Source organism: Lampetra planeri, chromosome 23 (genome assembly GCF_965212315.1).
Source record: "Lampetra planeri chromosome 23, kcLamPlan1.2.h2, whole genome shotgun sequence".
NCBI lineage: Eukaryota > Metazoa > Chordata > Hyperoartia > Petromyzontiformes > Petromyzontidae > Lampetra > Lampetra planeri.
This window is the reverse complement of record NC_136129.1, coordinates 8,432,785-8,445,919: the sequence shown is the minus strand read 5'-3', so window position 1 is coordinate 8,445,919 and position 13,135 is coordinate 8,432,785. Positions and strand designations below refer to the sequence as shown.

The window sequence follows — 13,135 nt, the reverse complement described above, 5'->3', positions numbered from 1 at the left end:
AACTTCACCCTGCATCTATTTGGTTTCTAATCGTGACATGGCCCATGCTCTACACCAGCAAGTGTATATTGTAATATATCAACGCGGCGAGTCGCATGCGCGACGCAGACATCGTCATCTACGCGAACCCGGCGTGAACATCGACGGCGAGGTTAGGCCGATCGTCGCACAAAGCACGACGCACGCCGGCGACTGCCCACCTGCAGCAGCCCGTGCCAGCGGGTGGGCCCGCCGACCTCCGACCTCTGTGCCATGTGAGGGAAGGCGGCGGTCAGATGAGCCATGTCCACCCCCGCCACCCCCGCCGCGCGGATTACGTCCAGCACCGCTGGGACGTCCTGCACGCACAATAGACAAAGATTCCCCCCCCCCACCGCCATACAACTTTAACAGACGTTTAAGGCAAGTTACTGTTAGCGAGCACCTATGAAGGCCGGCACTGCACAGGAAGAAGTTGGTGGCTAGCACCATGCCCGGCCGCCTTTGTGGCGATGTTTACACACAGTACCAGGTACTCATTCGAAGCGAAGTGGTCCTAGGTGAAGCCCAGGACCAGTTCAGACATTCGTCACTGGTGTTAGCCGTGATCGGAAATCGAACTCGGGTCGCCGGGTTTGAAAGCGCAGCGTGCTAACCGCTTCGCACCACAGACGGCCACGCACACTGCACATTGCACGCACGAACATGGCACACAAATATCCCACACTTGGCCTGACACACCAAGCAAAAGCCTAGGGCCCCAAGCAGCTCAAGTGGGACCAGATTCATGAAAAAGTGGGTTGTGTGGCCAGCGTCAAGCGCATGTGCCTTTGTCTCATCGGTCGTGGATCGGTAAAAGTAATTGATGACTTAATAGTAAGAATAATCGTTACGCCTCTGATTAAACAGGACCGTCGCAAGGCCTCACCACCTCGTCGTGATCGTAAAGCACCGTCTCGGACCGACTTGGCTCCTCCCCGTCCATCACCGCCGAGAACCAAGGCGGTAGCAGCTCCACGCCCTCCGCCGTGTCCAACGCGTCTGCACGAGAAAAGGGGTCAAGGCTCAGGGAAGGAGGGGCGGTGGTCACGACGGAGCAGTCGTGGCGATAGCGCATTCGCCGCTTGTTGTAAAGGTTCATGGTTCGAGCCTCTTGGCCGCCCTGGTTACCGCCACGCGTGTATCGGTCGTAAATATTACGCGTCGTCCGATTCATAAGTGTGATGTTGCCAAATTTTCAATATGAAATAGCAAATGAATGTCTTGGGAAACGCACAGCAATCAGCAATCGTCCCCCTGTCACCCCCTGCACCCCCCCCCACCCCGTGTCCGCCCACTCCGAAAACTTGGCAAGATCCTGAAAAATACTGTTTGAGACTCAGTGATGCTCTCATGGGTAAACGAGCGAAATAACAATGTACATATGTTGAACTTCTTTCGCACCCTACGCAGCCAACCGTGCTAATCGGAGGTCCGGGGAAGGACAACAAACTAAACACAAACAGCAGTTCTAGAGAAATTAGTATTCAATCGAGATTTAAAAGTGCATCGCTCCAGTGGCTTCCGAATATCAGAAGGAAGAGCATTCCAGACGGCCGCAGAAGCAGTGCATCTGAAAGTGCGCAATGCGGTGACCGTCTTTGTTCGATGGTTAGCCGAAAGCCGCTGCTGCGAGGATGACCGGAGTTCGCGTGATGATGGTTTCCGCTCTTGACAACTCGGACAGGTGTCGTCTGTCCTAGCGTGCGTCGTGCGTTCGTCACGTGCGCGTGGCTCACCGTAGCGTGAGGGCAGCCCATAGGGGCGTGGCGATGGCAACAGCCAGAAGCGGACGGTGCAAGAGTTGACAACGATGTTGTCGTTGGGGTTGAGGTTGCGCACGCCCACGATCCCTGGCACGTAGTAGCCCTTCATGAGGAGGTATCTGACGCGCGACGACTGCCGCGGGTTCACGTCGACCCGCTGGCGACCCCCGACCCCACCGGCCCCGTGCCGCCCGCTCTCGTCATCGTCCTCCTCGTTGTCTTCCTCATCGTCGTCATCGTCATCCGAGTTCTCGTGGGCCAAGCTGAAACGCGCGATCGCACGCACAAGACAAAGGTAGCCTTTAACGCTGTTGTTGGGGCAAGTGCTGTTAGCGAGCACCTATGAAGGCCGGCACAGGACATGAGGGGGTGGGTGGCCAGCACCACGCCCGGCCGCCTTTGTATCCCCAGTGGCGATGTTTATACACTGCGCCAGGCTCGGTTGACCTAGGGGAGGCCCAGGACCGGTTCAGATATTCGTCACCGATGTTGGCCGTGAGCAGGAATCCAACTCGGTTCACCGGGTTTGTAGCGCCGCACGCTAACCACTGCTCCACCGCGCCCCCCCCCCCCTCCCCACAAAGACACGTATGTAAGTTGAACTCCTTTCGCAGCGGATTGCGTGCGCAAAGTGTTTGTCTGCTTTAGTCGGCAAGACTTAAGGGAATGACTGCATGAAACCCACAGACTGAGACTCGACTAACGCTGCCAAAGGAAACGTTGACTACGGGAGCACAGACCACCGCACACGCAGGGGGGTTATTCGGGGGTTGGTGGGGGGGGGGGCGCAGAGGTCGTCACGCAGATCACAGACTCACGCCTTCAGCACGGCGCTGTCCACCATGGTACTGTCCACCACCACGATCTGCTCGGGGATCTCCATCTCGCACGCCAGCCGGCCCATCGCCATGAGCGCCAGCACGCACGCGCAGGCCCCGCCCGGCGCGTCCATCGTGTAGGTCACCGCAGCGCTGGTGCCGCCACCCACGCCACCAGCGCCGCCACCGCCACGCACGCCACCAGCTCCCGTCATTGAGGCCGCCGAGCCACAGGTCGCCCCCCCCACTGTTGCCTCTGCCAGTGCCTCTGCCGGTACCCTCGCCGGTGGCTCCAACATCGCCCCCATCGCTGACCCCGCCGGTGTCTCCGCCGGTGCGGCCGTCACCGCGGGCTCCCGGCCGCGGAACAGCACGACGTTGGGCTTGTCCTCGGCGCCGGCGTCGCGCAGAGTGCGCATGAAGCGGTGCGCCTCGGTGAGCAGGGAGCTCAGGTACCGCCAGGTGAAGAACCTGCGCGACACCGGAGTTTTCAGTTTTTTCATTTCAGTTTTCATTTATTTGGTATAGCCCTGTGAGCCATTCGGCTCTTGAATCGGGTGCAACCGCAACAAACAAAAACATGAACAAGAAACATCTTAAAGTGATTATGCGCAAACAGACAAAATCCAGAAACCATCAGCACCGGCCCCCGGCCTTCGCTCGTCACCCGTCGTGCGCCGAGGGTTGCCATATTTAATACTCTGGCATGGCTGTTGCTACTGCCATGGGGTGTCGATCGTGCTGACTTGCGTAAAATGCTAGCACAGTCAGCACAGTGCTTGGTAATTGATCGTGACGAGCGTGAACGGCGAGCGGGGCCATAAAACAGTGGGCGTATGCCTACGGAAACCGCGTGCGCGCGAGCGTTCACCGGTAGTATCCCTGCGAGAGCTGGTAGGACATGGGCGCGAAGGGCAGCGCGCGGCTCTTCTTGGGGCCGATCTGCTTGCTGATCCGGCGGCGGTTGACGAGGCCGCGCTGGGTGTAGCGCTGGAAGGTGGACAGCAGCACCTGCTCCGAGTAGTACTGGTAGATGCGGAAGATCTGCGGTGGAAGAGAATCACACGGCGGTGCACAACCGTTTATATTTCTACAGCTTCTGTTATTATTATTATTACTACGCCGGTTTGCCCAGGAATGCCTCGACAAGTCTCAAGACTCTTTTTCAGGAGGGTCCTGCCAAGGCTTTGAAGGAGGCGGGGCGTGGGGGCAATGCATCTGTGTGTAAATCAAATTGAGTAATTTTGCAGACGATTTGAATTTTTTTTTAGCAATGAGATGTTTAGCCACCGCCAATCACGTTAAATGCGTTTTTTTTTTGTCGCCAGCCATTCTAAATGCGATCACATTCCAAGACGCTTAAAAAAAAATGTAATCACGGAAAACAAATCATACGGAGGATGATGCCGCCCGGGGAATCGTCGGCGCTGCCCAGGATGCTTCCCTACTGCCCCTGGGGGGGGGGGCTTCGTTGTTGATGTCGTCGGTGCAGGGACCCCCCCCCTCCCCGTCGCGTCGTCACTGGGCTGTGCCGCGGTGTCGCCGCATCTCCTCCATGCAGCGTCTTGAGACGCGATTGCATTTAGACGCGATACAAACTGTTGTTCCTGTTTATATAATTGCGTGTGCGCGTGTGTGCATGTGTGTGCGTGAGCGTGTGTGCGCTTCTGCCGGACGGGGTGCAACGGCCTTGGCCCACCTGGTAGGCGAGGTTGTTCTTGACTTGGCGGTCGGACAGAGCGAGGGTGCTCTGAATGAAGTTCTCCAGGACCATGGCGTGGATGTCATCCAAGCTGAACAAGGACAAAAAACAAAGGCAAAGATCCCCCGTATAGCCTTAACAGACTGTTGGGGCAAGTGCTCTGTTAGCGAGCACCTTTGAACACAAACACACGCACGCGCGCGTATATACGTACAACAGCAGCAGCAGCCGCCAATCGCCACTAAATGGCAGTGATGTAACGGCGGCGCTGGTGCCAGGCTAGATGCACTTTGAGGCCATGTCAAGTATTGAAGGATCGTTGGCAGGAGGTCACGTGCTAGACCCAGATTATTTTGGATTAAACGAGTTACTGAATGAAATGATACCACCGGCAACAGTCGCCATTCGCAATTAAGCTGCGGTGATGTCACCGCAGAGCTTGTGCCGGAGATCCAAACCACCGCCTAGACGGAGTGACGACGTCAGCTCGTGCGCAAGGAGCTGGAGGGGATTGTGGCATCCAGCAGTGGATAGGTCACGGCCAATCGCGACCGTGACCAACTATTCAAGCTTCGGCATCCCGCCTGGATTCGCTGCGTCACGCGTCCCTGGTCCATCATCTCCCCGCTCCTCTGCGCGCTGGGAGCAGCGCAGGCGTGGCCGAGATTGACGATGGAAGCTTTTGAGCGTCGTACCTGTTGGCCTCCGGACGCGCCTTCTTGCCGCTCTCCTTCCACACGGTCATCACGCGGTACCTGCCGGTGAAGAGGGGACACGGCGAGAGGGGGAAGCTTTGGCGCGGTATCACGGCGGCGGTGGCGGCTCCCGCGACGTTACCGCTCGGCAATTGTGACGGACAGAGTTCAGGTTGAGGTCGTGCGATAGTCTACAACCCCGCCGTCTACAACTCCGTAGTGTAGAACCCATGCAGCGTGATCTTGTTTAAATAGGAGAGCGTGCAAACACTCTGGCGGGAAGCGACAGTCGATGTGAAATAAACTCTAAAAAAACGTTGAACGCTAAGCGGAATGAGTACCGATCTGTCATGTCTCCTGCTGTACCCCCCCCCCCCCCCCACCACGTGTGTATGCGGAAAGGCTGCGATGCCCATCGCTTAAATGTGCTCATTTTACGTGTCAACATTCTTTGACTTGACCGTGAGAAACTGGTCGTGGGACAGAGGGGTGGTGGCAGTGGTGGTAGCGCTGGTGGTAGTGGTGGTGGTGGCGGTGGTGGCGGTGGTGGTGGCGGTGGTGTCGGTGGCGGTGGTGTCGGTGGTGGTGGCGGCACGAGGAGGAGGTGGGGGGGGGGGGCACCCACTTGCGGAAGAGCTCCTCGAGGGAGTCGGGGATGTCCATCTGCAGTGTCTCTGGGTTGGGACGGAACTTCGCCCTCAGCCGCTGCACAAACTCCGTGAACTCCAGCGCACAGACCTGCTCGCGGCCGACAGCGAGCGCGGGAAGATGAGCGGGGGGGTCGAGCAGGGGGGTCGAGCGGGGGAAGGACGAGGGGGGGGGGGGTGACGAGCGGGTTGCTATAGTCACCTGCGGGTTCGCGTAGTCGCCAGTCTGGTTCATGATCTCCTCCACCAGCTTGCTGTCCTGCGTCGCCTCCGCCAAGCAGATCCTGCGGAACCACAGAGACGGCTGACGGAGAGGCCCAAGACGGTCCCATCATGCTAACGGTCAGCGCTGCTCGCCCCAAAGGCGTTAAAACGATTTACCCACCAGTCGACAGCGATCAGCTGAGTTTCACATTTCAGGGTCACGGTTTCATTAAAGAATTCAGAATGTTTTGTTTTCCATTTGTTTGCATTTCTGTCTTCTCCGTCTCGATTGCACAAGTCCTGTTTGCTACACGAGTCTGAATGTAACACCGGGCCCCATCGTTTTTGCGACGATTTGCCGTAATATAAAATAATCGATTCTTACGCGCACCATTCTTACTCGCGTATCGCGAGCCGAAGAATCGACTTTCACGCGGGTTCAGCTGCGTCATCGCGACGCGCGTTTGTTTGTCGTCGTCGTTATCGCTCGCGAGTGGCGCGTGCTGTGCCTGTAGTTGAGGTCGGTGCGTGAGTTCTTGAGGATGTAGCGCGATCGCCGCGCCACCGCGTGCGATGTCTTGTCCAGCGAGTTGACGTACTCGGCGTGCAGCACGTCGCGGATCACCTGCCACGGCACAAACGGGCGGCGCACCTGCACGCCGGCGCACAGCACAAAGACAAAGGTACCCCGTGTAGCCTCAACAGTGTTGTTGGCGAGCACATATGAAAACCGGCACGGCGCACGAGGGCGTTGGCGGCCGGGGCCACGCACAGCAGCCGCCTTCGTCTCCCCAGGTGCGATGTTTTTACACACCGCACCAGGTACTCATTTGAGGCTGAGTCGACCTAGGCGAGGCCCAGGACCGGTTAAGATAATCGTCACCGGTGTTTGCCGTGAGCGGGAATAGAACCCGGGTCGCCAGGTTCGTAGTGCAGTGCGCTAACCACTACACTACCGCTCCCCCACGGCGCACGCACGCAAGCGCACTGCCACAGACACACATCGCGACGTTATTCTAAAGCGATTAGGCCATGCGTGCCGTTTCCATGGACCACATTTGAATAATTGTCCTGCAGCAAAACAACTCGAGTGGGACTACACATCGCCCCCGATGGCGGTTCTGCGCCGAACGCGAGACGGCCTCGCGCCCCGGGAACGGTGCAAACACCCGACGTGCCGACGCTTTTTGATTTAGCGGGGAACGCGCACGTCAGCAGGCCGCACCTTGGCGTTGAGGATGGTGCAGGCGACACGACACAGCAGCAGGAGGCCGTCCTCCTGCTCGGTCCATGCCACGCGCTGCTTGGTCATGCGGCTGAGCGCGCTGCGGTCCGTCTCGTCGTAGTACATCTTGGGGCTGCCCTCCTCCCTGCGTTTCCGTGGCGATTCTAGTCCAGCAGCAAAAAGCGACAACGGTCATCATCAATCCACTGTTGGAGTAATGGTCTCCCCTGCCCCCCCCCCTGCCCCCCCTGCCTCCCACCTTCCCCCCCCCCCCTGCCCCCCCTGCCTCCCACCTTCCCCCCCCCCCTTCTGATATGAGCAAGCCCCACTGCAGCTATGCCATTTTAAATCTAGATTTAAAACTCATTTCTTGAGAAGTGTTTTTTGTGTTAAGTTTGTTGTCCATTCCCCCGCACCTCCGATAAGCACGGTTGGCTATGTATGGTGCGAAAGAAGTTCAACATACATACGTACATACATCTGTGTGTGCGAGTGTAGGTGGTGAAGCGGTGGTTAGCACGCTGCACTTCGAACCCAGCGAGCCGGGATCAATTCATGCCCCTGGCCAACATCGGTGTCGAATATCTGAACCGGTCCTGGGCCTCCTCTAGGTCGACTCAGCCTCAAAATGCGTACCTGGCGTGGTGTGTAAACATCGCCACTGGGGAGGCACCCCCCCTCGTGTGCCGTGCCGGCCTTCACGTTCAACATACATACGCACGACCTTAGCTGCGAAGCGTAAAAACGGAATCACTTTACGCCTTTCTCTCTCTCTCTGAAGATCTGATGGGTTCTGCTCTGCGCGGAGGTCTGCGCACCGTTGGGTTTCTTCGGTTTCTTCCGCTTGGGGCTGGCTTTGCGCGGCTCGGCGTCGCGCTTGTCCCGCTTGCGCTTCTGCCCCTTGCCGCCCGCCACCGCCTTGTTCCGGTTCGCGGCCTCCACCTTCCGCAGGAGCACGTCGTCTGTGCGCGCCACCGGCCACTCCCCGTCGTCCCCGCCGCGCGTCGTCGTCGCTGCAGCAGCAGCAGCGCCCACGCTCGCGCCATCGCCTGCGCGTGCGGCGAGGGAGGTGAGAGTAGCGGCGCGGCCCTGCAATTGCTCGCTGCCGCGCAGTGCTGGCAGAAGGCGGCGTGGTGGCGTGGTGATGTTGTGGCACGGTGCTGTGGTGGCATAGTAGCATGGTCCTCTGGTGATGTGGTGCAGTGGCGTAGTCATGAGGTGGCGTGGTGGCGTGGTGGCGTGGTTATCTGGCGGTGTAGTCACGTGGTGATGTGGTGGCGTGGTGGCGTGGTTATGTGGCGGCGTAGTCACTTGGTGGCATGGTGGCTTAGTCACGTGGTGGCGTAGTGGCGTGGTTATGTGGTGGCTTGACCGTGCCGTGACATAGTCACGTGGTGGCGTGCGGTGGCGCAGCACGCTCATCACGTACCAAAGCGGCCCATGGGGTGCGAGCCGTGCAGCGGTTTCTGCAGCAACGTCTGCAGGCGAACCGTGGAGGTGCCACTGCCGCGCCCGAGGTCCTGCCGACAACACCGCGCCGCACAACAACCACGCGCCCCATAGTGACACAGCGGCCAACACAAAGCAGCAGCAGCAGCAGCAACAACTCCCGCGCGGCTACAGTCAGCCGCCTACTGCGACAACCGCTACCGTCACAGAGCTCGCTTTGAAAGTGCTGCTGGAGCCACCTGGCCGGAGTCCTACAGGGGGCGGAAAATTTTCAGACTGGCAAATGCCGCACTCCTAACTTTAGTGCGCTCGGTCACAGCAATGAATGAGGGGTGTGTGTGTGTCTGTTGACGTATGGTTGCCTGCCAAAGGTATCTGAAACGTCAATTCGGCCCTCAGTCAGTGAAAGGTTGTCCATGCCCTGCCCCATAGCGAGCGCAACAATAATACCGAGCGTTTATATTGAGCGCCGTTCATGCAAACTGCATATCACAACACTGCACAATCCGCAAACACGGAGAATCGCATATGTATTTTAAGATGTTTTCAGAGAACTAACCGGAGCGCCCGGAGAAAATCCGTGTTCTTCCCGTGGTCGTGTGGATTTTTTTCTCCAGGTCCTCCGGTTTATCCCTCCACATTTAGAAACATGCACTAAGATTATATTGGTGCTATAAACGTCCAAATGATGGGCCACTTTGTTGAGCTTCTGAAAAATCAGTTAATACCTCAGTGGGCTTTGCCTGATAGGATCAGGATTGTTTAGTTTTATTTGTATGTGTTGAGATGATTTGTTTACATTTCTTATACTTTGCACAACCATCATGATTTTTGTACCGATTATTGTTGTAACGTTCTTACCCGCCCCCTACTGGACATCAGTTACAAAGATCTTTATAGCTCATCGGATTCCTCCAGTATAAATAAATGTTCCGATTCTGGAACACTTGCCGAGAAGCAGTTTATTCTGGCGAGCCACGGTACGGCACCCCTCTGAGACGACCAAGGGAAGGGAATTTCGCAACCGACTCTCGCTGCCTCCACATTGCCGGACCACAGCCCGCGCATGCAGCTGCTGCCACTACCGCCCAGCCCGAGTATGTGTGTACGTTGAACTTTTCGTCACAAAAAGTGGCAAACCGTGCTAATTGGAGGTGCGGGGGGGGGGGGGGGAGTACGACAAACTACAACACAATAAGCAGCTGTCTAGAAATGAGTTTTCAATCGAGATGACTTAAAAGTGCGCAGCTCTAGCGAGCTTCCCAATATTGGAAGGAAGAGCCTTTTCTAGACGGCCGCAGCCGAAAGCGGCGCGCGATGCAGGTGACCGTCAGACGACCGCGGCTTTGCGAGTGGCGCAGGAGACACGAGTGAAGGGATAACGAGGGGGTCGGGGGTCAGGGCGCAAACGGCAAGGCTCAGACGCAAGGGAGCAGCTGGCGCCCCCCTCCGCTCCTACCCACCGGCTTGTCCTTTTGCAGGATGTACGACATCCAAATCCAGTTGCGCTTGAGGTGCCCGAAAAAGCACGAGTCGAGGCCGCCGGCGCCCAGGCCGTCCCCGGGAATGGCGCCGTCGTCCCGCACCTCCCTGCTGCCCCTGCACCGCACCGGGGACGCGTTACCGCGGCGACGTTCGCCTAAACGCGTACGCACACGCGCTGCTGGAGCGCGGGGGCGCAAAGATTCCAAGTGCGTTATTTTCAACGACGCCACGGTTTTGTTCGTCCTGGGGTCCACCGCCGGGTGCGGTGTGTAAATATCGCCGCCGGAGAGACAAAGGTGGTCCCCGGGTGCGGTGCTGGCAACGCCACCCACTCGTGTGCAATGTTGGCCTGAATAGGCGCTCGCTAACAGTACTTGCCTCTACAGTGTGATGAAGGCTATACAGGGGATCTTCGTCTTTATGTGTGCGTGCGTATGTACGTGTGTGTGTGTTGGGGGTGGGGGGGTGATGGTGCAGTGGTTAGCAAGCTGTGCTACAGACATGGTGACCCAAGTTGGCCACCCACCCCCTCGTGTGCCTGAATAGGCGCTCGCTAACAGTATTTGCCTCTACAGTGTGATGAAGGCTATACAGGGGATCTTCGTCTTTATGTGTGCGTGTGTATGTACGTGTGTGTGTGTGTTGGGGGGGGGGGTAATGGCGCAGTGGTTAGCAAGCTGTGCTACAGACATGGTGACCCGAGTTGGCCACCCACCCCCTCGTGTGCCGTGCCCGGCCTTCATAGGTGCTCGCTAACAGCACTTGACCCAATAGTCTATCGAGGCTATTCGGGGGATATTTTTCTTAGTGTGTGTTTGCGCGCGCGAGTGCGAGTGCCCTACGAGGTGTACTCCAGCATGCTGCACTTCTTGTTGAGCAGCTTGTCGTCGTACGATCCCTGCTCCGTCTCCTCCCCGTCCGCACCGCCGCTCTTGCTCCGTTGCTGGTTGCGCACCACGCCTGCAACGCGCCGCGTTTGGGGGGTGGGGGTCACAATGCGGGGTCCCGCTGTCAAGGGTCACAACGTACATTCAACATCGCAATCTGGCAGCATCAGCGCCGGTGGAGCACGGTGGTCTGGAGGGGGGGGGGGGCACGCGTACCGAGCGGCGTGTTGAGGCACACGCACTGCATGTGTAGCCAGTACTCATCCACGTTCTCGATGGCGCGCAGCGAGTACGTGCGGCGCTCAAACGGCTCGGAGCTCTGCGCCAGCTTGTAGTGCGGCTCGCACGTCGTCGTGTCCACCACGGTGGCGCACCGCTTCAGGTACACAAACACCTGCGCCGGCGGGAGGCGGCGGCCAGAAACACGCACGCGCGCACACACGCACGCACGCACACACACACGCACGCACGCGCGCACACACACACACACACACGCACTCTGCGTTACGGCGGGTGCACACGCCACGGTCGCAAGCATCACGCGCTGCTGCGTAGACTTATTTAGGTGGGAAGGAAATACAGTAAAACCTTGGATTGCGAGTAACTTGGTCTGCGAGTGTTTTGCAAGACGAGCAAAAAGTTTAAATAAATATTAATTTGATAAACGAGCGAGGTCTTGCAATACGAGTAGTACGTATACGCTTTGTCTGCCGAGCGTCACGTGATCACAACTGATACACGAGTGCTTTGGATTACAAACACGTTTCCGGAACGACTTATGCTCACAATGCAAGGTTTACTGTAACGGTGTCTAGACTGGCAGGCCGGTATCTGATGGGAGTCTCTGGACAATAATAGCCTGGGAGACGGGTCTCTGATGGGGTTCGTAACAATAACACACTGGTAGACCGGTCTCGTCCGAGTTGGGGCTGGCTGTGGTCGTCACGGACGGCGTTGATACCTGATCCTTGTCCTGGAATCTCTCGAGGGGCCCGAAATGGAGCAGGCCCATGAACCAGAGCCGCTGGAAGCATTCAAAGATCAGGAAAATATACCTCCTGGAAATGGGAACAAAAACACAAAACATTCACCACGTTAGCCAGTTTCAAAAATGAATACCATAAATTATGTGTGTGTCGTATCCGTTTCTCCCTCCAGTGATGGAGGTGAAGGGAAATGGACCCTCGTGTTGGTGTTAAGGTCCCAGGGCTAGGCAACAACACAATTTGGCCAACGGACTCAATTAGCTTCGCGCTTGGCTTTGTTCAATGCGAGCGTCATTCCTAGCAGCCGCTCGGCTAACGAAGGCACACGGAGGAGCGGCGGAACGCGCCACAAAGCTCAAGACGGGACTCGCAGGGCTCAGGGGAATGCCCCTAGGAGAGGCCCCTCCCTGGCAGCAGAGCCACTCCTCACCGCTTGAACAGCAGCTGCTGCCTCATGGCGACGGGGAGGAAGCGCACCAGCGTGTGCTTCTTCACGGGGTCGTCCAGCAGCTCCTGCAGCCCGTCCACCTGCAGCGCGGCAACGACAGTGCTATAACGTTGGGCCGCACCGTGGCGGCATAACGGCGGGCCTCATCGTGGTATCAATGATGGGCCTCACCATGGCATCATAATGGTGGGCTTGCTTGTGGTATCATGATGGGCCTCACCGTGGTACTATAATGATGAGATTCACCATGGTATTATAACGTTGGGCATTCACCATGGCATCGTAATGGTGGGCTTGCCTGTGGTATCATGATGGACCTCACCGTGGTACTATAATGATGAGATTCACCATGGTATTATAACGTTGGGCATTCACCATGGCATCGTAATGGTGGGCTTGCCTGTGGTATCATGATGGACCTCACCGTGGTACTATAATGATGAGATTCACCATGGTATTATAACGTTGGGCATTCACCATGGCATCGTAATGGTGGGCTTGCTTGTGGTATCATGATGGGCCTCACCGTGGTACTATAATGATGAGATTCACCATGGTATTATAACGTTGGGCATTCACCATGGTATCGTAATGGTGGGCTTACCTGTGGTATCATGATGGGCCTCACCGTGGTACCATGACGATTGGCTTCCCCGTGGTATAATGATGCAATTCACCATGGAGTTATGACGGTGTGTTTCACCGTGCTATCTTGACGACGGGCTTGACAGGTTATATAATGAGGGGCTTGTTACAGTTACAATGGCATTGCAATTCGTTACGAATTACACATTCACGCTTGTGA

At 57.3% G+C, this 13,135-nt stretch overlaps 1 protein-coding gene across 3 annotated transcripts in view; it reads right to left on the bottom strand.

The window, feature by feature from the left end:
• Nucleotides 1-13,135, bottom strand: part of GTF3C1 (general transcription factor IIIC subunit 1) — a 34,713-nt gene that overhangs the window by 4,076 nt on the left and 17,502 nt on the right. For 2 of the 3 annotated variants that reach the window (XM_078605101.1, XM_078605103.1), the window contains exons 18-35: nucleotides 12,313-12,410; nucleotides 11,858-11,954; nucleotides 11,113-11,290; nucleotides 10,852-10,969; nucleotides 9,988-10,123; nucleotides 8,505-8,595; nucleotides 7,894-8,124; nucleotides 7,076-7,239; nucleotides 6,360-6,502; nucleotides 5,849-5,930; nucleotides 5,625-5,737; nucleotides 5,000-5,059; nucleotides 4,302-4,395; nucleotides 3,474-3,646; nucleotides 2,603-3,073; nucleotides 1,758-2,047; nucleotides 908-1,020; nucleotides 201-338 (exon numbers count right to left, since the gene is read on the bottom strand). In XM_078605101.1, coding sequence (XP_078461227.1) covers nucleotides 201-338; nucleotides 908-1,020; nucleotides 1,758-2,047; nucleotides 2,603-3,073; nucleotides 3,474-3,646; nucleotides 4,302-4,395; nucleotides 5,000-5,059; nucleotides 5,625-5,737; nucleotides 5,849-5,930; nucleotides 6,360-6,502; nucleotides 7,076-7,239; nucleotides 7,894-8,124; nucleotides 8,505-8,595; nucleotides 9,988-10,123; nucleotides 10,852-10,969; nucleotides 11,113-11,290; nucleotides 11,858-11,954; nucleotides 12,313-12,410 — 2,790 coding nt within the window. The remainder of the gene's footprint in view (nucleotides 1-200; nucleotides 339-907; nucleotides 1,021-1,757; nucleotides 2,048-2,602; nucleotides 3,074-3,473; nucleotides 3,647-4,301; nucleotides 4,396-4,999; nucleotides 5,060-5,624; nucleotides 5,738-5,848; nucleotides 5,931-6,359; nucleotides 6,503-7,075; nucleotides 7,240-7,893; nucleotides 8,125-8,504; nucleotides 8,596-9,987; nucleotides 10,124-10,851; nucleotides 10,970-11,112; nucleotides 11,291-11,857; nucleotides 11,955-12,312; nucleotides 12,411-13,135) is intronic. The other variant, XM_078605102.1, reaches the window with a different exon arrangement.